This window comes from Doryrhamphus excisus, linkage group LG4, assembly GCF_037039965.1.
Source record: "Doryrhamphus excisus strain RoL-2023G ecotype Guam linkage group LG4, RoL_Dexc_Guam_v1.1, whole genome shotgun sequence".
NCBI lineage: Eukaryota > Metazoa > Chordata > Actinopteri > Syngnathiformes > Syngnathidae > Doryrhamphus > Doryrhamphus excisus.
Genome location: NC_136360.1, coordinates 362,166 through 385,995, shown reverse-complemented (window position 1 = coordinate 385,995; position 23,830 = coordinate 362,166). Strand labels below are relative to the sequence as shown.

The 23,830-nt window shown below is 43.4% G+C and overlaps 1 protein-coding gene across 1 annotated transcript in view; it reads right to left on the bottom strand.

The window, feature by feature from the left end:
* tprb (translocated promoter region b, nuclear basket protein) overlaps window positions 1-23,830 on the bottom strand; it is a 36,938-nt gene that overhangs the window by 3,321 nt on the left and 9,787 nt on the right. Inside the window, exons 15-46 of the mRNA XM_058072893.2 lie at window positions 23,609-23,772; window positions 22,158-22,300; window positions 20,939-21,087; window positions 20,687-20,849; window positions 20,476-20,610; window positions 20,261-20,401; window positions 19,882-20,050; window positions 19,493-19,659; window positions 18,675-18,827; window positions 17,771-17,887; window positions 17,476-17,679; window positions 17,206-17,393; window positions 14,071-14,218; window positions 13,483-13,620; window positions 13,195-13,326; window positions 12,059-12,189; window positions 11,768-11,978; window positions 11,550-11,693; window positions 10,529-10,685; window positions 9,767-9,960; window positions 9,598-9,671; window positions 9,304-9,500; window positions 8,553-8,843; window positions 8,311-8,465; window positions 8,145-8,225; window positions 6,123-6,308; window positions 4,962-5,114; window positions 3,131-3,224; window positions 2,690-2,823; window positions 1,979-2,056; window positions 1,783-1,871; window positions 49-146 (exon numbers count right to left, since the gene is read on the bottom strand). Coding sequence (XP_057928876.2) covers window positions 49-146; window positions 1,783-1,871; window positions 1,979-2,056; window positions 2,690-2,823; window positions 3,131-3,224; window positions 4,962-5,114; window positions 6,123-6,308; window positions 8,145-8,225; window positions 8,311-8,465; window positions 8,553-8,843; window positions 9,304-9,500; window positions 9,598-9,671; window positions 9,767-9,960; window positions 10,529-10,685; window positions 11,550-11,693; window positions 11,768-11,978; window positions 12,059-12,189; window positions 13,195-13,326; window positions 13,483-13,620; window positions 14,071-14,218; window positions 17,206-17,393; window positions 17,476-17,679; window positions 17,771-17,887; window positions 18,675-18,827; window positions 19,493-19,659; window positions 19,882-20,050; window positions 20,261-20,401; window positions 20,476-20,610; window positions 20,687-20,849; window positions 20,939-21,087; window positions 22,158-22,300; window positions 23,609-23,772 — 4,778 coding nt within the window. The remainder of the gene's footprint in view (window positions 1-48; window positions 147-1,782; window positions 1,872-1,978; window positions 2,057-2,689; window positions 2,824-3,130; window positions 3,225-4,961; window positions 5,115-6,122; window positions 6,309-8,144; window positions 8,226-8,310; window positions 8,466-8,552; window positions 8,844-9,303; window positions 9,501-9,597; window positions 9,672-9,766; window positions 9,961-10,528; window positions 10,686-11,549; window positions 11,694-11,767; window positions 11,979-12,058; window positions 12,190-13,194; window positions 13,327-13,482; window positions 13,621-14,070; window positions 14,219-17,205; window positions 17,394-17,475; window positions 17,680-17,770; window positions 17,888-18,674; window positions 18,828-19,492; window positions 19,660-19,881; window positions 20,051-20,260; window positions 20,402-20,475; window positions 20,611-20,686; window positions 20,850-20,938; window positions 21,088-22,157; window positions 22,301-23,608; window positions 23,773-23,830) is intronic.

The window sequence follows — 23,830 nt, the reverse complement described above, 5'->3', positions numbered from 1 at the left end:
GTATTTTGAATTTAGCGGCGTTTCACAGAATGAAGAGTGGTGGCGTACCTCCTTGAGATGCAAGCTGACTTAGATCTGAGCTAGTCTGTGGCACGTCGTCCGATTGGCCAAAACGGAAGCTCCGGCTTGCAGCCACTTGGGAAGAACTGAGAAGAGGAAAAAATATATATACTTGTCTAATATAACCACTGAAAAATAGCACACTAGGCTAAGCTTATAAACTGTACCAGTATGAAAGACAAAGCCTAATAAAGTTAAACTCTTACTTTTGCTGACCATCCAATGAGTTATTATACATGCATCATGTTATGACATGATGTCATTATACTACTACAGTAAACCTCGGATATATCGGATTCAATTGTTCCCACTGGTTTTGTCCGATATAAGCGGAATCCGTTATATGCGTAGACCGGAAAACAGAAGAACCAACTGACATAGCATACACACCTATTCCAACGAAGACACAAGCGTACAAATACATGTATTTAATTGTGTTGTATTCAGATATCTTTTTATCGCTTGCAATAATCACTGTTTTTCATATGTACATGCTGGCGTTCGTTGGTTCTTCTGTTGCAGGCATGTGTTTGGCCAGCTATGTGGGGCGGGTTGAGCATGACCTGTGAACCAGGAAGTGCGGGAATCGGTGTGTGTGCTGCGCTCTGGTGGTGGAAGTGTGAAAAATAAAGTTGACTGGAAGCAGCCGTTGGCCGTGTTCTTTTTTGGTGTTGAAATCCTTAAGCAAAGATTGATTTAAGCTGCTCGACATTGTTCTATACTATTGGAAATGCATTACAGAAAAATCGTTTCTTTTTTATCTGTCCGTTGTGAGCGAATTTCCGATATATCCGAGTCCGATATATCCGAGGTTTACTGTATTAACTAGCATCAGTCTTGTTGACATTAGGGATCGACTGATATGGTTTTTTTTGGGGCAGATGCCGATTTTTTCCCATCACCCTCAGCCGATGGCCGATTTAGCTTGGGCCACTATTTATGGCAGATACTGCTTTTGATCTCTCAAATTTACATGAAAAAATGACCATGATAACAAATATTTATTGAAATGTAAACACTGAACACAGTAGGATTCAGCTTTCTTAAAACACACATTTAAACGACATTATCAACTTTAAAAGGAATAAATATTAAACCATGGGAAAAACATTTCTGCCGTAGTTTGAATGTATCTAGCATCGATGTGATCGTGACGCGCACCCCCGCCCCCCGCCTCCACACACACAAACACATCACACTGACACAATTTAGTACGATATATAAAATATTTCTCTCATCATTAAAGTTGGTGTTGTGCACGATAAAGACCTCTCATCAGCAGACACGGCTGCTCCAATTCCGCATTTAAAGTTGCATAGTTGTTCATTCTTGTTCTGCTTTTATTCGTCTTTTGCGTTGGTGATGTGATGTTTTTGGGGCTTTCTTGTTGCCCCACCGTGACTTCAACTGTTATGCCTAGCGATCACCCAGTGAATTGTGATGGGCTTAGTAACTAACTATTACTTGTGAAAACGCGCTCTTCATGTAATTCAACAGTGAGGGCGGGGTACCGCGACTACGTGTGTTGCGGGGTCCTCTGCCTGATGCCTGACTGTAAATCATGCGGTGGAAAAATACATAGGCGAACCCACCCTTGTAAAAAAAAGCAAATATCGGCCCGATATATCGGTCGATCCTTAGTTGACATTCACGGTTTCAAAGAAAATAATAATTTGCAGATTTAAAAAGTTATTCCCTTGTCTGTGCACATGTGAGACTTACTGGACGGCCTGGTCAAAACCATCGGAGCGGTGCGGCACAACCAACGTGGGAGTGTTGGGAACCATACGGTCGTCCTCGTCAAATAGGTGCTGCAGCAAAGGGCCAGATGTTTGTCAAATGTAAAATAGTAAATAGTATAGCAAATAGTAAATAGTATTTGTAAAATGATACTCGTTTTCAAAGAGATATTACTTACAGCACTGCTGGGGACCCCAGAGGAGAGCTGAGGGACCCTGCCGACTGACTGGCGACGAGCAGGGATGCGCTGGGACATCTAACAGCATGTGACAAAAAGGTCAACTTTTTTTTTTTGCATGTCTCCAAATTGGGAAGAAGGCCTGTCATTCCCAAGAACCAGATTTGGCCGCCGAAGACCAGGTCGCCTACGCACCCGGCCTTGACCGCCACCAAACACACAATGCACCGGACCCTGATGCTTGCCCCCGTAGGTGGTGGGTATACGAGGGGGAGATCCCGTGTAGCCTCTTCGGGCTGGGCACGGCCGGGCTCCACGGGTGAAGGCCCGACCACCTGCCCCCCCACGGGCCTGGCTCCAGGGTGAGGCCCCGGTATCCCACATCCGGGCGAGGTAAGGTTCCTCTTCTTGTTATTATTCATATGGGTCTATTGAATCACTCTTGGTCTGTCCCGTCACCTCGGACCTGGTGAGGTGTTCTGGGCATGCCTAGCTGGGAAAAGGCCCTGGGGCAGACCGAGGACACACTGGAGGGACTATGTCTCACAGCTGGCCTGGGAGCGCCTTGGTGTCCTCCCGGTGGAGCTGGAGGAGGTGGCCGGGGACCGGGAAGTCTGGGCTTCCCTACTAAGACTGCTGCCCCCGCGACCCGGACCCGGATAAGCGGAGGAAAATGGATGGATGGGATGGATGGCCTGTCATTCCACATACCTGAGTGGGTGGTCCTAGCTCTGATGAGGGACGAGGGGGCAGTGGATGTGTTCTCCTTGGCGACTGTGGCATACGTATACCAGAGCTTGTGATGGGTTGGTCAGTACAGAATGCCTCCATAGTGGTGCTCTCAACTAAAAAGAAGTGGAAAAAAGAAGTTCAGTGGAGTGAACCAATTCTGTATCAAAGGGGCATTTTATGTTAATGTAGCAAAAAAACACCGAGACATATTTTTATACTGCTAAAGCAGCTAAAAGACGGTTGTTGGAATGATGTTCCAAGTTGTGCCGCCCTTTCTTTCAGACAGACAACATGACGCGTCTCTCGGTCATGGCGCTGCGTTCGATAACTAATTAGACGGCGGGACAGGTAGTGAGCGCATTGGGCGAGTCCAATGTGGAAGCCGCACGTGTTGCATTCATAAGATTTCCTGGATCTTACAACTGGCCGTCTGGGAATCCGCTGGTCTCTGGGTGGAGTCAGACGCCCCCAAACTCTCCTCAGTCTCTGTCCCCGGGTCGGTTACATCAGCTCCCTTGAGAACGGAGTGAAAGAGAAAATGCATACTTTGACTTTTGGTCCAACATGGATGGAATATTCAAGCACAATAGTGTCATATCGTGATCATATGCTGATTATTTTCAATTGTATATGTTTTCACTATTTAAATGTGATATGAAGAATATACACAATGGTAAGGACAGAACCGTTTAGGGCAGGGGTCTCAAACTCAATTTACCTATGGGGGCCACCGGAGCTAGGTTCTGGGTGAAGCCGGCCCGCATCAGGTTTAAAAAAAAAACGCATTTATTAAAAACTGAAAAAAAAAAAAATCAATAAAAAAAAAAAACTATCTTCAATGCTTTTGCTTCTGCTATACCCTACACTTTTTTAGTACTTTGATTCCGGTTTTCCACACCAAAATATCTGATAAAACATTCCACTGTTCTTAAATATCTTCATTTTTATTTTTCTAAACACAAAAATGATATAAAAAAATAAACAAATTAAGAATAAAAACAATAAATCAATCAGTAATAAATAAGTAAAATAACAAAACGTAAGAAACCACACACAGTTGGTAGAGAAATTATTTTTTTCATATTCAAATGTACAGTATTAACAGTTATTTAACCTTTAACATGAACATTAATGAAAGTTAATAATTGTACCCAATTAGCAAGTTAGCATCGTACTCGGTTCCATCTGGGAGCAGCATCGTAACTTTAACAACATGTTTGATGAGATGCTTCATCTTGACGTGTATTTTACCTTTTATTAAAAATCATTTCCTGCATTTATTTATACCCAGCGTCATATAAGCCTTTAGCTTCATTGCTAATCCAAAGCAAAACAAGGCGGGGGTAACAGGGTAGGGTAACAGTATGGGTGGGGGCAAAATCATGTTAATTGTGTCCGGTGTGAACACAGCTTTAAGCGGTCATTTCAACATTAAACTTTGGTATCAAGGTGGGGGCCTCAAAGTAGCGTCTCGCGGGCCGCGAGTTTGAGACCCCTGCTGTAGTTGATGTCATCCAGCATGTATGTATTACTTATTCTAAATTATTTGTACAAATTACTGTTTACGCTGTACATTGTTGTTCATTTTCTATTCTGTTCTATTTATTCTCCACATTATTTATTATTATTTATTATTATGCGGTAGCCGGGCAACAACATTTCATTGGCAATTGAAAACTCGATTTGGCCCGCGGTGCCGCGAGTTTGAGACCCCTGCTTTAGGAATTCTCATTTCAAATGTTCCCTTCAGTGTTTTGTTTGTGTTAGAGGTCTAACTCCTGGTTCAGTGCTTGCTTTTCATTTTGGTCTGAGCTGGCGTGCGTTTCTTCTTTCCAGCAAAGCTCGTTAACAGTAAAACTTTTATGACATAACACCCGAGTTACACAAAAACACCATGAGTATAGCCGTTTGCGGCTCATCGGGGCTACTTTCACACACGCACATTAGCGGTGACACCGCAAATCCCTAGACCCCCCCCACCCCAATGCAGACACTGACTCACATGGGGCAGCAAATAAAACTCAAGTTAAGTTGGGATTCAAAGAGACGAATCCATGACATAGGGGTAAAATGCTAAAAAGGATAGGAGTGGAAAAAATGACTTGTTGACTTGGAAAGCGCAGAAGACTCTAGAGAGAGAGAGAGTGGGAAGGGGTTAAGATATCTACTGGAAATGACAAGCGCGTGGGTGTGAGTGTGTACGATTGGAGGCCGTCACTGCGGGTACATGACGTGTGTCTGCTGCTCAAACCTCCGTGTCATCGCCTTCGTAGGCCTCGTTGCCTTCTCTGCTGCCTTCGTTGCTCTCCTGTCCTTCTCCCATCCCCCCGTCGTCTTCTTCCTCCTCCTCCTCTTCTTCCTCCTCTTCGTCTTCTTCCTCCTCTTCGTCGCCTTCTTCGTAGTCCTGCATTGAAGGATCAAACAAAACACTCGATTACAAACCCCACACTCAGAAGCTGTAGTTTAATTTCATTTAAAACATTCATCAGTGTTTCTCACAGGACCGCAATGTATTGGTGGAGGTGGTAGGTTTGAGGCTAAGGTAGGGAAGGCTAGGACAACAGTAGTAGAAGTAGTAAGACTCAAGTGTGAGTATTTAATTTGAGGCATTTTAAAGAATATTTTTCTTTTTTCACTCATTTATTTTTCAGGGCGGCACGGCGATCTAGTGGTTAGCGCACAGACCTCACAGCTAGAAGACCAGGGTTCAATTCCACCCTCGGCCATCTCTGTGTGGAGTTTGCATGTTCTCCCCGTGCATTTGTGGGTTTTCTCCGGGTACTCCGGTTTCCTCCCACATTCCAAAAACATGCTAGGTTAATTAGCGACTCCAAATTGTCCATAGGTATGAATGTGAGTGTGAATGGTTGTTTGTCTATATGTGCCCTGGGATTGGCTGGCCACCAGTCCAGGGTGTACCCAGCCTCTCGCCCGAAGACAGCTGGGATAGGCTCCAGCACCCCCGCGACCCTCGTGAGGAAAAGCAGTAGAAAATGAATGAATGAATTCATTTTTTAATCTCACTGAAACAATACCATAACATTGATGGTTTTTATATCCATGTTAGCTTTCATTCTTTCTTTCTTTTGTACTGGACTATGTACGATACGATGACTAGTAATGAACTGGTTGCTCTTGGCACGTAGTTGGGTGCCTCAAGCTGGGTGAGGGTGGTTGGATGTGGGGTTTTCATTCTGGTAGACAAGGAATAATATATGTTTTGCTGGAATGAGGTTGGAATCTGGGTGGTTGGGGGGGTGGGACTAGATAAGTCTTGACTTCTTCCCATTCCCTTTCAAACGTGTATGTTTATATGTACATAGGTATTTTTATTGTGTTGATTTATGTTTGGTTTGTTGTGTTTTGGATGATGTTCGAAATAAACAAGAAGAAATGCAAATTCTTTATATACCTGCTCGTCTTCCTCTTCATCTCCCTCTTCTGGGTTTTCCTCGCTCTCTGTATCGGTGACTATGACGATGACCTCCAGCTGCTGCTCGGGCGTTTCGCTTTGTGCTAAAGCAACTTCTTGGTACATGGTGGTGGATTGAGAGGCTGTCGTCTCGTCATCATCTTCCAGGGCTGCAAGTTCTTCTGTCTAAAAAAAGCCCAACAATTAGTACCATCAGTACATTATGGAGGCGGAGTTCAGATCATATAGAAAAAATAGATACGAGATACAGTGGAACCTTGGTTAGCATCATTAATGTGTACCACTGTACTCCTTCATTTAAGAGTCTAGTTTGGAGTTGTTGGTTTTTTTTCCCCTCCCCTCTCCTAGTGTTGTCCCCGCCCCTTCTTTCTATCCTTTAAAAATGTGTTTTACACATGAAAGGAATAAATGAACATTTAAGGCAGGGGTGCTCATTAAGTCTATCGCGATCTACCAGTCGATCGCGGCGTGACATTAAAAAAATATCCTCCTAGCATCAATGCCGTCACTTGATTGATATACAGGGCAGCCATTCAGATGACAACTGAACGTTGCCCTTCGGGTGACCAATCAAATCAAACAACGTCTCTAAGTGCAGCAGAACTTACCATGTCAGCCTATCATCCATCCCCGTTACTTGATTGACATACAGGACAACCAGTCAGATGACAACTGAATTTTGACCTTTAGGTCACCGCTCATGCGTAAACAACGATGCAAAGTGCTAAGCTAGTCGGCGAATTGTGTCAGATTTTAAGCCCTCGCTAAAGTTTATGGTCACTAAAATGAGTGAAGTAGCTGGACCAAGTAAAAAGGCAAAAACATATCACTTCCATACGGAATGGGAGGTGGACTTTTTTTTCACAATGTCTTTTTCCAAGTGCGTTTGCCTGGCTAACCTGGCTAACCTGGCTAACCTGGCTAACCTGGCTATCAGCAGCTACTGTCCGGACTATGCATCCCTGGCTGATTCAATTCAGTGCAAGTCATCAAAGTAAACTCAGGTAATTACAGAAAATGTTCATAGTTAATTATGTGTGTTTTACAATATTGGCTCATTTGGTTATGTAAGGTACATCAACATACATTGTACGTACAAATAATCCTCAATACATTTGAAAATAAACAGATGTTTTGCATTTTTGTAGTGGGTAGATCATTTTGACTCTGTCATTGTAAAAGTAGCTCGCATGCTGAAAAAGTGTGAGCACCCCTGATTTAAGGTTACTTTTGCCTTAATTGAAAAAATTATTCTTGACGTGACTGTTCACAAAGACACAATGTGGCAGCGACACGGACACCGCCTTATTTTTTTTTTACTGAGGTTTCTCACCTCAGTAAACCTAAATGGACCTAATGAACGTGTCAGCAATTTGATTAAAAAGGTGAGAAACACTAAATCGAAAAAATAATTCATGACAAAAAACTGGTGTGTGTTCATCTTGCTGTGCCACATTTCATATCGTATTTAATATCATAAAATGGAATATTTTTGGAGTTACTGTATAGAAAATCCCTTTCTGATCTTCTAAAATGTGTATTTTTGACATTATTAGTTATGAAACGGGTGGCACGGCAGTCGAGTGGTTGGCGCGCAGACCTCACAGCTAGGAGACCAGGGTTCAATTCCACCCTCGGCCATCTCTGTGTGGAGTTTCTCCGGATTCTCGGGTTTCCTCCCACATTCCAAAAACATGCTAGGTTAATTAGCCACTCCAAATTGTCCATAGGTATGAATGTGAGTGTGAATGGTTGTTTGTCTATATGTGCCCTGGGATTGGCTGGCCACTAGTCCAGGGTGTACCCCGCCTCTTGCCCATAGACTGCTGGGATAGGCTCCAGCATTTTTTTAAAAAATTGTTTTTAATAAATGCGTTTTTTTTTGGGGGGGGGGGGACCTGATGCGGCCCAGTCTCACCCAGACCCGAGATCCAGTGGCCCCCCAAGTAAATTGAGTTTGAGACCCCTGGCCTAGATTAGTCATTTTTGTTACAGGCATACCTGACTGGTTTCCGCGACGTCTTGACTGTCAGTTGGTACCACCCCCTCAGCCTCAGCGTTGTCATCAGCCATCATTTCCTCCTAAGGGGAACACATGACCGTGTTTTATTATGTAACATTATGTAACACAGCACAAATAGATCTGTAATCCAGCCAGGTCCCTCACCTCTGGACCAACTCTTTGGATAATACGTAGCTTCTTTGGTATGGGAGCCCTGGTGGTGTCCTCCGGAGGGGCCTCTGCTTCTGTGACCATAGTGCTACTTTCCTCCTCTTCACGGGGTCTTTTGGACAAGGAGGAAGATCCAGGAGTTGCTGAAACTAGACAAAGGGTGAAGAGTATTATGTCGACACATCTCCGTTTATTTAGTTTGAAAGTGGATTTGCCACAACAAAAGTTTTCCTCACCAGTCCCAAATACAGCAGAGGTGGAAGACGTCGAAGGCCATTCCACCTGCGAGCTGGGTGTCGCCTCAATGACCACGGGTGGTGGCTCCTGATTGAGTGGCTCCGCGTGGGTGACGCTCTGCTGCTGTGTTGGCTGGACAAAAGCCGTGGCCTGCGTCTGGGTTTGCTGCACGGTTAACATGGGGCTCGCTAAGGTGGTCTGGATGTTGGGGCTCGCTGAGCGCACGGAACCACTGGCACTTCCGTACACGGTCACATGCTCCACCGGTGGGCCCTCTGTAGTCTGCATGGCTGTAAAGCAATTGGAGAAAAAAAAACAAACATTCATTTCATGAGGAGCTCAGCCAATCCGGGAGGGGCTCAGAGTAGAGCCGCTTCTCCTTCACGTCGAGAGGAGTCAGTTGAGGTGGCTCGGGCATCTAGTCCGGATGCCTCCCGGACGCCTCCCTGGTGAGGTGTTCCGGGCGTGCCAAGCCGGGAAAAGGCCGACCTAGGCAGACCTAGGACACGCTGGAGGGATTATGTCTCACAGCTGGCCTGGGAACGCCTTGGTGTCCTCCCGGTGGAGCTGGAGGTGGCGGCCGGGGACCGGGAAGTGTGGGCTTCCCTACTGAGACTGCTGCCCCCACGACCCAGACCCGGAAAATGGATGGACAAAAAGGACCATATACTAAAAGCGAAACTGATCACTAACCCACGGCAAAATACAACAACTCTGTACACCAGTTATCACTTCCTGTCTACAACTTACCCTCCTGGGTCTCAACCTGTGTGGTGGGCATGACGGTGGCCGTGGGCGTTGGGGTGGGCACAGTGGCAGGGGTGATCATGGGCCTGATGCTTGCCCTTGGAGTGGGTTTGTTCCCTGGGTTGACGGCTTGCTTGCTAGCCGAGGCTACTACAGGTGTTGGCTTTATGTTAGCAGTCGGAGGCTCAGAGGTGCTGGCACTGATAAAAAAAAAAGTGGGCACACTGTCAACTTATGTCTGGAAGATCCCTGTCGAATTGGGATTTTTTTTTTCTCCCCAGTATTTGCGCATCATACCTGCCCCTGTCTGTAACAGGCGTTGACTTGAGACTGATCTGTCTCTGTTCCGTGCTCCTCTGTTGCTCCTGAGTCTAGAACCATAATAATAAACAGTCATTCATTTGGATTTTTAACTGGCTTGGAGTAAAAAAAAAAAAAGTGAAAATTCTTTATGTGAAAGACTCACTTTGCTTGGACCCGCCTCAGCTGGTTCATCCCTTTGCTCTTGTCTCTCTTGCTGACCTCGTAGTTCTCGCAGTTCTCTCTCCTGTCGATTAAAGCGTCCCTCGTACTGGGACTTGATGGCGCTTACACGCACCTCTAACTCCTCGCGTTGCTGTTTGAGCTCCTCGTTTTCCCTCTGCAGCTCGTCTTTGGTGTCTGGATGTGACAAATGCGAGTTGGACGTTAATTCATCAGTAAGGTAATGTCTCATTCATCTAATTGGTGTTTTAAGGACTTTTATTTCTGGTATGGTTTTTTTTTGGACCCATCAAAAAAAAATGGCTTCATGGACGGAATTTCTAGGCGCAGCCAAGGTGTTGAGGGAGTCCGGTTCGGGGGCCTTAGAATCTCATCTCTGCTATTCGCAGATGATGCGGTTCTTATGGCTTCTTCGGGCTGCGACCTTCAGCGTTTACTGGGACGGTTTGCATCTGAGTGTGAAGCGTCTGGGATGAGACTCAGTACCTCCAAATCAGAGGCCACGGTTCTCAGTCGGAAAAGGGTGGAGTGCTCCCTCCGGGGTTGGGAATGAGGTCCTGCCCCCAGGTGGAGGAGTTGAGTATTTGAGGTTGGATGCTCATTTGACATTACTTTGTGTTGCCGAGCAAGGTTTCAATAGGACAATAACGGATGTAACAGTATGCTTTCCATCAATAGTTCCCACACAAAAATAAGTCATAAGAAATAGAATCATTGTGACTAGAGGTCATGGATTCCCTCTTACTTGTGAGCTGGCTGATCCTCTGCTTGGCAAAAACAATCGCCTTCTTAGTCTTCTCCTCCTTGTCAGCCATCTGCTTGGATTTGTCCTGCAGCTCCTGTCTCAGTCTGGATGACTCTTCCTGGGAATTGTGCACCTCAGTTTCACGCTCTGCAACCACCTGTAACAGGCCAAGAAGTTTCTCCTTACATCTACATCGACTGGCCCTGCATTGGGTACACTTCCGCAATCTAATGAAATGAAGACTTAAGATAGTAGTACTACATCAAAACGGTTGACACAGCTATAAGTATCTTGAGATTCCCGGATATTTCCTTCACCTCAGGTAATTTAATACGGCTTCCACCCTGGACTGGTGGCCAGCCAATCACAGGGCACGTATAGACAAACAACCATTCACTCACACATTCATACCTATGGACAATTTGGAGTCGCTAATTAACCTAGCATGTTTTTGGAATGTGGGAGGAAACCGGAGTACCCACGCATGCACGGGGAGAACATGCAAACTCCACACAGAGATGGCCGAGGGTGGAATTGAACCCTGGTCTGATAATGATAATACATGCTTTTTTTTCCAAAGAGCACTGAACAGTGTGTGTAATATGGCTAGCTAAACAGTAGTCTTCCAGAAAACTCATTAATCTCCTGGGAGCTAAAACCACTAAAGTCGTCTTCTTTAGTGTCAGAATTCCTTCATCACACACTTTGTCAGTCTCTCTCTCTTTTTTTTGTTGGACAATTTGGATTCACCAATTAACCTAGCATGTTTTTGGAATGTGGGAGGAAACTGGAGTACCCGGAGAAAAATGTAAACTCCACACAGAGATGGCCGAGGGTGGAATTGAACCCTGGTCTCCTAGCTAACCACTCAACCGCCGTGCCAAACCCAACATTTGAATGAAATCCAAACAAAACGGTGATCATCTACAACAAAAGTGAGTGGATCACTATGAATACAAAGTATCTGCCCCAGTGGGTTACAATCATTAAAAGTGAGGAAGAACATGTTTGGATGGCTGACCCTGTTGATGTTCTCCAGCTGTCCCTCCAGGTCTTTAATCCTGGTGTCAGCCTGGCTCAGAGAGTCTCGAAGGCTCTGCAGTTCCTGAACAGAGGCTTGACGCGTCTCCTCGTCTTTGGATGGGCCTGCAGCTTCAGCCACCACCTAGACACAATACAACAAGGTTCAATTGCGGTCAAAGTTAAAAGGAGCGGTAGTGCTAGCTTCGGAGCTCTCACCTTGCTGTGTTGTACTTTGAGCTCATCATATTGAGTCTTGTAGCGGCGTCCGATCTTCTTGACTTGTGTAATGGTCTTTACCTTCTCCTGGATTTCCATAGTCTTTGTGGCTACATCCTCTTTGAGGACATTTCTCTCTTCAGTTATCTTACTCAAATTGTCAAGCAAGTTTTGTATTTGGCTTTGCTGGGACGCTGTGAGATTGCCGGTCCTAAATAGATGTTAAGACGTCAGAAGAAAAAAAAAAGAGAGAGATCTGGTACGGACTGGCAACTGTATGATTTTACTCACCTGGTAACTTCTGCTTTGATCCTGCTGTTCTCTTCTGTGAGCTGCTGAATACGTTTAAGGTGTACTTCTTTCTCCGAATGTAGACGCTTGTACTCCTCTGGATCGGAATCTTTCTGCTGGCTAACCAAATGCTGAAAAGAGAGAAAACAATTTTTTCAATAGATTAATAGTGGAACAACATACTGAAAACCAACGCATTGCTTGATTCCAGTGAGCGATATCATTGGTTGGTTGGTTTCTAAGTACAACAAGTCAAGGTTCGAATTCCACAGCTCCACTATCACGTTTTTTTCAAAATATATGAATGAATTATCGCTTTTCAGTGGTTCAATAGGGCTCATTAGTTAAATAATTCATTGTCAAGCAACTTTGACATTTTTTGCACAAATTTTGAAGCAAAAAAACTGCTAAATGAACTAAAATATGAATATAAGGCATTTGGAAAACGTATTTAAAGACATATTTATATGCGGTATTGGACAACGGTCACAAGGTTACAATAATGAGACGATAGCCACGGCAGGTAGTACTGGGGAAAAACAGACGTACAAATATGAGCAAATGCTAACATGTGGTCTATATTATTACATATTATTATTACTACATACATTTGGTCTATATTATGTCCATTATATTGGGTAATACGAGCGTAAAGGTACTGTAGGAGCATTATTTCAATGTCTAGGTTATAATAATGCTAAGAACCGTATTTAGGCGGTCATAAACGTCTTTGCTCCAAGTATGAAAATATCCCTTTTTAATGAATAAGGAATCCTACTTCCTAATTCACCTACCACAATCAGGTCTGGATGCGTGTTTATATTTATAAATATTTATATTATGATAAATAAATAAATATTATAAATAAATAAATATTTATATTTTTATAAATAAATATAAATATTTGAATATAAATATATATTTATATTTAATATAGGCAAAATAATAAAGTAGCTAGTAGCAAAGTACGAAAATATCCCTTTTTAATGAATAAGGAATCCTACTTCCAGAATTCACTTATCACAATCAGGTCTGAATTCACTTAACCACAATGAATGAGGTATAACTTTACTAAATGCAGAAATCTTCATTCAAATTTTTTGGGGTGTACCAATACATACACTGTGTACACTGACCTGTGTCCGAGCCTTCCAGCGTTTGATCTCCTCCTCCAGTATTTTCTTCTCCATTTGCAGCACGCCACTCTTCTCACTCAGTTCGACGTTTGCCTGCTGCTGTGGCAAAACGTCTGACTCCAACTTTTGGACCTGTGAGATAAATTAAGATGATTGAACCGACTTAAACCTGGATGATGGCAACGCTAAAATACCAGATCCACCACAAGATTGATTAAGTCAGTGTATATTGCCAACTGAATTATAGAAATATTGTTGGTTAATTCAGACAAAAAAAAAAAAACATACCTTTGCTTGGGTTTGCTGCATTTCCTGCTCCAGTTTTTCCTTCTCTTCTCGAAGCATCTTGTTTGTCTCCATTAGGATGCTCATAGTTTCTGTCTTTTTCATAAGCTCATCATGCTGGGCCAAGGTCTTTGCCGTCACCTGACGCAGAAGAGATTAGGACCAAACCATATCGGTAAAATTTATCTCAGCTACCCAGATTTTGTGGTTGGAATGGAATGGCCTTTATTGTCATTATACAAGATGTACAAGGAGATTGGAGAGCTTCTCCTTTCAGTGCAGTAGTCAAGTTTAAAAAAAAAGTATATAAAAGTAGAGTAAAAAAAGACAATTTAACAAGATACGTATGTACAAGATATATACAAGTTATCAAAAATATACACATAGTATTGCTAAATTAAACAAGTAAATGTGCATATCATAAAATATTTATTGGACACACTGTCTCATGCCATTGTAGAAGAAATGGGGTCAAAACATGGACGACTACAGATCAATAAATCCAAGGAATCAAAACTATTTTTGACGATTGTTCCACTGCTGCAAATCACTTACTGGTAACTGTGGGACCCAGGAGAATACAAAACGTACCTGCATCTTCTCTCGAGCAGCACTCAAGGTGTCCTGCAGCTCTTTGAGCTCTTGCTCCAGGTGCTCAACCCTCACACGGTAGCGCAGACTCTCCCCTTGAGCAAACTCGTAACGAGACTCTGCAATCTCCTTTTCACGCCGCACAAACCTGTGACACATCAGTAAAATGTATATTAGTGTCTTTCTAACTTTCATATCATTCAAAGCTACTGTACCGTGTCGCTTTATTAGATTATGGATTATGATTTCATTCATTCATTCATTCATTTTCTACCGCTTATCCTGAGGGGGAGAACATGCAAAGTCCACACAGAGATGGCAGAGGATGGAATTGAACTCGGGTCTTCTAGCTGTGAAGCTTGTGTGCCAACCATCTGGCCGCTATGCAGTATATTTTTCATCAAAATAGTAGTCATGCCAAAATGTTGTGTTGCTGCTGGATGTTCACAGTATCCGAGTGATACTGTCGTGGGGGTGCTGGAGCCTATCCCAGCTGTCTTTGGGCAAGAGAGGCGGGGTACACCCTGGACTGGTGGCCAGCCAATCACAGGGCACATATAGACAAACAACCATTCACACTCACATTCATACCTGTGGACAATTTGGAGTCGCCAATTAACCTAGCATGTTTAATTGGCCTTAAATAACCTAGCAATTTGGAGTCCTTTCATTTTTATGCATTTAGAATTTTAGAGTTTTATGCAAGTAAAAACAAATTGTAAAACTATAAAAATGTGTTTTTGAGAGTTAACCGTAGGTGACGTCTAGATTTCTAGACTTCTGCTTCCAGTGGCCATTTTGTTAGCAAGTTATGCTAACAAGGATTTGGAGTCCTTTCATTTTTATGCATTTAGAATTTTAAGAGTTTTATGCAAGTAAAACAAATTGTCAACCGTAGATGACATCTAGATCGGCGACACGGCTGACTTCTGCTTCCGGTGGCCATTTTGTTAGCAAATTATGCTAACAAGAATTTGGACTCCTTTCATTTTTATGCATTTAGAATTTTAGCGTTTTATGCAAGTAAAACAAATTGTCAACCGTAGATGACATCTAGATGGGCGACACAGCTGACTTCTGCTTCCGGTGGCCATTTTGTTAGCAAGTTATGCTAACAAGAACATTCATTCTCTACCGCTTATCCTAACGAGGGTCGTGGGGGTGCTGGAGCCTATCCCAGCTGTCTTTGGGCAAGAGGCGGGCTACACCCTGGACTGGTGGCCAGCCAATCACAGGGCACATATAGACAAACAACCATTCACACTCACATTCATACCTACAGTGAAGAAAATAAGTATTTGAACACCCTGCTATTTTGCTATTTCTCCCACTTAGAAATCATGGAGGGGTCTGAAATTTTCATCGTAGGTGCATGTCCACTGTGAGAGAGATAAACTAAAAAGAAAAATCCAGAAATCACAATGCATGATTTTTTAACAATTTATTTGTGTGATACAGCTGCTAATAAGTATTTGAACACCTGAGAAAATGAATGTTAATATTTGGTACAGTAGCCTTTGTTTGCTATTACAGAGGTCAAACGTTTCCTGTAGTTTTTCACCAGGTTTGCACACACTGCAGGAGGGATCTTGGCCCACTCCTCCACACAGATCTTCTCTAGATCAGTCAGGTTTCTGGGCTGTCGCTGAGAAACACGGAGTTTGAGCTCCCTCCAAAGATTTTCGATTGGGTTCAGGTCTGGAGACTGGCTGGGCCATGCTAGAGCCTTGATATGCTTCTTACGGAGCCACTCCTTGGTTTTCCTGGCTGTGTGCTTCGGGTCGTTGTCGTGTTGGAAGACCCAGCCACGACCCATCTTCAATGCTCTGACAGAGGGAAGGAGGTTGTTCCCCAAAATCTCACAATACACGGCCCCAGTCATCCTCTCTTTAATGCAGTGCACTCGTCCTGTCCCATGTGCAGAAAAACACCCCCAAAGCATGATGCTACCACCCCCATGCTTCACAGTAGGGATGGTGTTCTTCGGATTGTACTCTTCATTCTTCTTCCTCCAAACACGCTTATTGGAATTATGACCAAAAAGTTCTATTTTGGTCTCATCTGACCATAAAACTTTCTCCCATGACTCCTCTGTATCATCCAAATGGTCATATGCAAACTTAAGACGGGCCTTGACATGTGCTGGTTTAAGCAGGGGAACCTTTCGTGCCATGCATGATTTCACATCATGACGTCTTAGTGTATTACCTACAGTAACCTTGGAAACGGTGGTCCCAGCTCTTTTCAGGTCATTGACCAAGTCCTGTCGTGTAGTTCTGGGCTGATTCCTCACCTTTCTTAGAATCATTGAGACCCCACGAGGTGATATCTTGCATGGGGCTCCACTCCGATTGAGATTGACCGTCATGTTTAGCTTCTTCCATTTTCTAATGATAGCTCCAACAGTGGACCTTTTTTCACCAAGCTGCTTGGTAATTGCTCCGTAGCCCTTTCCAGCCTTGTGGAGGTGTACAATTTTGTCTCTGGTGTCTTTGGACAGCTCTTTGGTCTTCGCCATGTTACAAGTTAAAGTCTTACTGATTGTATGGGGTGGACAGGTGTCTTTATGCAGCTAACGACCTCAAACAGGTGCATCTGATTCAGGATGATACATGGAGTGCAGGTGGACTTCTAATGGGCAGACTAACAGGTCTTTCAGGGTCAGAATTCTAGATGATACACAGGTGTTCAAATACTTATTTGCAGCTGTATCACACAAATAAATTGTTAAAAAATCATGCATTGTGATTTCTGGATTTTTCTTTTTAGTTTATCTCTCTCACAGTGGACATGCACCTACGATGAAAATTTCAGACCCCTCCATGATTTCTAAGTGGGAGAAATAGCAAAATAGCAGGGTGTTCAAATACTTATTTTCTTCACTGTATGGACAATTTGGAGTCGCCAATTAACCTAGCATGTTTTGTACCCGGAGAAAACCCACACATGCACGGAGAGAACACAATGCAAACTCCACACAGAGATGAATTGAACCCCGGTCTCCTCGCTGTGAGGTCTGCGCGCTAACCACTCATCTGCCATGCAGCCCGGATTATGATTTATTGTTTAACTTTGATTTTCCTCTTTAAAACGGGCAACGAGGACTTCTACTCAATTGCTGTGTATGTGTACTACCTTAGAATCTCTAGGACTTGGTCTTCAGACTTGCCCTCTTCAGAGAGAGAGATGTTCAGCGGACTGTCGCTTGCAGCACGCTGCAAATTCTCAGCCATTTTGCCGCTCATTGTCTGGATTTGCTCATGCAGGAGGGTGTTCTGCCTCTGCAACTCTTCATAGCGTTTCTCTATCTTGGACATCTCCTCCTGAGAGGTCACAAAATGCAACAGCTCTAAACCGCATCCACATTTCATGACATGTATCTAAATCTTGTGCGGGCCAACATACCTTGAGGATCTTTTCCTGCTCCCCCCAGGAGATTCTAGCCTCCATTAGCTCAGCATTAACTCTCTGGGATCTTTCCTCGAGTTGATGCCTGAGCTCAGCGGCCTGCAGGGCCTGAGTCTTAGCATCCTGGAGAGCCTTCACATCTGCTGCGTGCAGCATCATCTCCTGCTCATACTTATCTTGTGCTTCGGCTGCCAGTTTAGCCTTATAAATGGGAGAATTTATATTAATTTATTTAACTTTCAATTATTAAGAACAATCTCAAGGGTAATACATTTTATGGCGGCCATTTTACCTGCTCCTGGCTGTCTTGTAAAGACTGTTGCTGCTGGGCTTCGGCAGCTGATAAACGCTGCAGCGCCATCTGAAGTTCTGTCTGGGCGCTGCTAATATTCCTTCTAAGACCATCCATCTAACAAGGAGAAAAATATGGAATTGTTTTTAAAGAAATCTATAGCAATACAGTAAAGTCTCGTTATATCGATATCGGTTATAACGAATTACTGCTTATTACGATACTATTTTCATTTCCCGGCAAATTTCTAGTCTTTTATGATATAATTAGTTCCGTTAGTACGATACCCGGTTATTATGATAATCCGGTTACTACGATGCCCTTTTCATCTCCCGCCAGCCAATTTGGTCTGCTTATATCGATACAAAAGCAGCTTAAATCAATCTTTGCTTAAGGATTTCAATACCAAAAAAGAACACGGCCAACGGCTGCTTCCAGTCAACTTTATTTTTCACACTTCCACCACCAGAGCGCAGCACACACACCGATTCCCGCACTTCCTGGTTCATGCTGGCAGTTGGTTCTTCTGTTGCAGGCATGTGTTTGGCCAGCTATGTGGGGCGGGCTGAGCATGACCTGTGAACCAGGAAGTGCGGGAATCGGTGTGTGTACTGCGCTCTGGTGGTGGAAGTGTGAAAAATAAAGTTGACTGGAAGCAGCCGTTGGCCGTGTTCTTTTTTGGTATTGAAATCCTTAAGCAAAGATTGATTTAAGCTGCTCGACATTGTTCTATAGTATAGAACAATGTCATTATTGCATTATTGCCCACTTTTAATGCAGTTCGGCGCAGGATCGGATATATCGACAGTCTGGTTATATCGATATTTCTTCCGACTCCCAACAATATCGATATAACGAGACTTTACTGTATTTACAACAAAATTGCGAAATATTATATAATTACCTGGTCATTCAGAGAGGCAATGGCCTTCATATGTTCCTCTGCAATATTCAGTTTCTCTTTCTCTGCTTCCAGAAGCTTCTCCTCAAGTCTGCGGTTGTGCTCCTCAGCCTCCTTCATACAAATTTCAATGGAGGCACGGGCCTGCTCAGTTACCTGCATATGGAACATTTGGAATATGGTCAAGAAAGTTTTATTAGATACATATTTTCACAAAATACCATGCTTTGTATGTTGGAAAAGAAAACTTTTGTTCCATTTTGTTGCAATATGACAACACATTCACTTCAGAATTCTTCTCATCACCTACAAAAGCCCTCTACGATCTGACCCCCCCCCCCCATATCTCACAGACCTGCTCCATCCACATAATCCCCCGCGTCCCCTTCGCTTCCTCAGACTCCAACCTCCTGGCACTCCCCTGTAAGACCAAGCTCCGAACTTGGGGAGACAGAGCCTTCTCCATCGCTACCCCCCCCCCCCCGACCCTCTGGAACTCTTGGCCCCATTCACTCCGTGCTTGCCCTGAACTTCCCACCTTCAAAAAAACAACTCAAAACCCACCTCTTTAACTCTGTTTTTAATGTCTAACCTTTTATATCTGACCGCTTTTACTCATGTTTTAACTGTGTATTAACCAATGAATGTTGTATTTTGGTGTGTCTTCTGTTTACTTGTTTTATTCAACTTCATTCTACTGTAAAGTGTCTTGGAGTATTTTGAAAAGCGCTATACAAATAAAATGTATTATTATTATTTATTATAATTCCAGCTGTAAACAGTACACGGCCGGTGTGTATCAATTTCATTCGGTACGTCACCTGTTTCTCTTTCTCCAGGGATTCCTCCAGACTCTGAGCCATGGCTCGGTACTGCTCCATGCTGGAGGTGGTGGCCCTCAGGCTCTCTGCCAGCTCCTGTGCCCGTGCTTCAGTCTGTAGCATGCGACTCTGAAGGTCTTCACGGTCTTGACTTGAAACTTGTAAGCCTAAAAGTAGGAAGTCATTGTTTTTATTCATTCATTCATTTTCTACCGCGTATCCTCACGAGGGTCACGGGCGGTGCTGGAGTCTATCCCAGCTGTCTTCATGCGAGAGATGGGGTGTTGGGGGTCAGTCAAGTGACTATATGGATTATGACTTTGGTGGAAATTACAATGGTAATAGTGGCCTTAATGCAACATAAATATCATGTGTGTCTTTGCACCAACCTCTGGTTATCGGCGTGGTGGGGGAGCCCAGGATATGACGTGGTTCGCTGCTACCTTGCTGCACTCTGAGAGAGTTGAGCTCTACCTCCGCAGCATTCAGCATCTCTTTAGTCCGCTGGTGTAGCGCCGTCTGGGTCTCCATTTGTCGCTTTGCTTCTAGTACCTGAATCTTAGCAGATGAAGGAGAATGAGGATTATGAATGTGCTTTGTGTCCCCAGATCAGTGCAGCGTTTCCTAGTTGAGAGGAAATTACAAAAACAATACATGAAAAAAAAAAGGTACAGTAGTTGACATGCCAGGTCGCACAAATTTGATGTACAGTGAAAATATATAATATAATATAGAGACACACATTAAAATATCAAAACCATTGCCTACTTCCTGGTTCCTGCTCAGCAAATGGCGCTGTTCCACCTCGTGTTCCAACCTCTTCTGCAGCTGGGAGATCTCTCGTTCCTGCTTCTCTATGTGACTGTTGAGACGCTGACGTGTGTCAGTGTCCGAACGCTCAAGTGTGGCCTGAAAAAAAAACACATTCATTAATATCGGAAAAAACTGTGTACATCGCGGTCAGTGAGATCATTCTGATTTACCTGAATAGCCTGAAGGTTGGTCAGCACCATGTTCTGGCTTTGCTGCTGGCTCAGGATTTTCTCCTTCTCGTCGTTCAACTTTGACTCAATCAGCTTCAGCATGTCTCGTTCTTTACGGAGACCTTCAGCAAGACCCTTAAAAATGGGAAGAGGAGCGACTGTTAAAAGGCGAGATTTCACAAAAGGATACGAATTAGTTTCAAACAAATACCTCCGCCATTGAAAGCCTTTCCCGAGCAGCTCTTAGATCCTCAGTTAATGTATGGATGCTTTTCTCGTGGTTCTGTGTGGCGGTGGCCATCTTTTGCTCTTTCTCTCGGAGTGAAGCAATCTCCTTCCTGTATCCCTCAACATTAACCTGTAGCATCTCATACCTGAAATCAGTTTAAAGATGTCAGAAACGGCATCCACAGAAGCAAGTTCTTAAATGCAAAGTGTCCTTGCTGTCAGTGTTCGGACGCACCTCTTGGACGCAAACTCCAGCTGCGTCGCCGTCTTGGCATTCTGGGAGCGCAGGTCTGACAGCTGCTCCAGGAGTTTGTCATTCTGCTTGGTCAGTGCCCTGTCACTCTCTTCTCGCTCCTTCTTGTAGGAAGAAAACACCTCCTGCAACTGCGAGTGCAAGAATACACACATCATCACATCACAACGAAGTCAAACTAATGCACATTGCTCTGGGATGGGAGTCATTATGTGATCTGTGCATCCAACAACACTGCAGCTTTGCTTAGTTTTTGGATTTGACCTAAAGGTAATGGTTTTATTTCATTTGAACATGCATCAGATGACAATTGAATGCATCACATAATCAGTTCACAGTTCCACATGTCCAAAAGGAGTAGGAAGAAGCAAAGCTTATTAAATCCTACCCCTCCATCTGGTACTTTTACAATCAGTAACTTACATTTGTTCACTTCCTGCTTTTCATAATACAGTTTAAGGTTGTTTTGTTTTTTTTTTTTTAATAATGTACCTCGTACCAAAGTACTCGGTGATATGAGCATCCAATGCCATAATGGGTACCATAGTAAGTGTCAATATAGTGATATATATAGCACATCATGACTGGTTCAAGACTCTTCATCCTTGTATTTAGCAAACATCAACTGCTTGTATTGTTTCTTGAATTGGCTCATCGTTGTGCATTGTTTGATTTCCTTACTCAATCCATTCCATAGTTTGATTCCACATACTGAAATGCTATGGCTAGCATAACGTAGTCCTAGCATAGAAGTGTTTCAAATGTACTTCTTCCCTGAGATCATATTTCTCCTCTCTTGTAGAGAAGTATTGGATGACATTTTTAGCTAATTGGTTATTTTTAGCCTTATGCATTATTTTAGCTGTTTGAAGATGAACTATATCAGCAAGTTGAAGTATTTGTGATTTTTAGAAATAAGGAGTTAGTATGTTCTCTGTAGGCGGCATTATGAATTATCCTTACTGACCTTTTTTTGCAGTACATTTAAACAAGTGAAGATAATAATGGTGGTTTAATGTAGTTGCGATAAAAAAACGGTTGGGTGGAAGAAGTGCTGTTTACCTTTCTAAAGTGTGCTGTAGCGTCTACATTGATGCATGGTGGAATTGTAGAGGAAATGTAAAAAAGTAATCTACTGTATGTGAACACATTTTCACGCAACTAAAGGTAACACGCGGGCTTTGTTTGGCTAACTGTTTACCTGTCGCAAGGCTGCCTTGGCCTCCAATGCTTCAGCCGAATCGGTTGCCATGGAAACAAGCGTCGTGGGTGTCCCCGTGGTGGGAGTGGCCGCGGGTGAACGGCGGGGGGTGGATGTGAGGGTGAGCTCCTCGGGTAATGTGCCTTACAACAGAAAAGGCGTTCAGCCATCCTAACACTGCACTGTACACTGAAATGTAATTATTTCATATTCATTGTCTTTAGAACATTTCTCGTTCTACCGATGCAATTATCAAATCAACTTTATTTGTACAGCACTTTTCCTGCAAAGACATGCAACACAAAGTGCTTTACAGAATTAAAACAATTACCACAATTAAAAGGAAAAAACTAAGAAACAAAAGAAAGCCCCTCCTTCCCACCCTCCATACTAGACCCCCCCCCCCCCACACACACACACAATCACACAGTAGGGAGACATGGCATGGCACTGAGGAACAAGGAAACGCCACCTTTGGGGCCGTCCACACTGGGAGGAGCTGCAGGCTGTGCCATCAGGGGACCAGCACCCGGGCCCCCCGACTCCGACAGACGGGCGGACCCCCCCCATTAAAGGGAGGAACCCCCAGCCGGCCGGGTCGAAGGGACCCAAGGATGGCACCCCCTCAGCAGACCCGACACAGCCCCCAGTGTGGAGGGCCCACCTGAGGAAACACTAGAGTTAAAAGCTGAAGACTAAGAGCATAAAATAGGACTAAAAAGATAAAAACAAAACACTAGAGTTAAAAGCTGAAGACTAAGAGCATAAAATAGGACTAAAAAGATAAAAACAAAACACTAGAGTTAAAAGCTGAAGACTAAGAGCATAAAATAGGACTAAAAAGATAAAAACAAAACACTAGAGTTAAAAGCTGAAGACTAAGAGCATAAAATAGGACTAAAAAGATAAAAACAAAACACTAGAGTTAAAAGCTGAAGACTAAGAGCATAAAATAGGACTAAAAAGATAAAAACAAAACACTAGAGTTAAAAGCTGAAGACTAAGAGCATAAAATAGGACTAAAAAGATAAAAACAAAACACTAGAGTTAAAAGCTGAAGACTAAGAGCATAAAATAGGACTAAAAAGATAAAAACATAACACTAGAGTTAAAAGCTGAAGACCAAGAGCAAAAAAAAAAAAAAAATATATAGGACTAAAAAGATGAAAACAAAACATTGGATTTAAAAGCTGAAAACTAAGAGCATAAAATAGGACTAAAAAGATGAAAAACACTGGACTTAAAAGCTGAAGACTAAGAGCATAAAATAGGACTAAAAAGATAAAAACATAAGTTTAAAAATATTAGTTAAAAGCCTGATTAAAAAGGTGCGTCTTTAATTTTTTTTTCAAAATATCAACAGTCTCCGCAGTCCTGAGGCCCTCCGGTAGGCTGTTCCACGGGTGGGGGCCATAGTGGCTAAATGCTGCCTCACCGTGAAGGGGCGTTACCTTGCTGGGGGAAGCTGACTCCTGTTGCTTGGGCCAACAGCACACGGTACATGTCCCTCTGCCTCATGATGGACTCGGTCATCTTAATCTGCTGGCTGCGTTGCTCCCTCAGCGACTCCACTTCAACCAGCGTGTTCTCCAAACTCTTCTCCACTTCAACACGCCTGTGATCATTAATCCTGATTAGCCAAAATCATATGTAACTATTGGAAAAGTAGCATT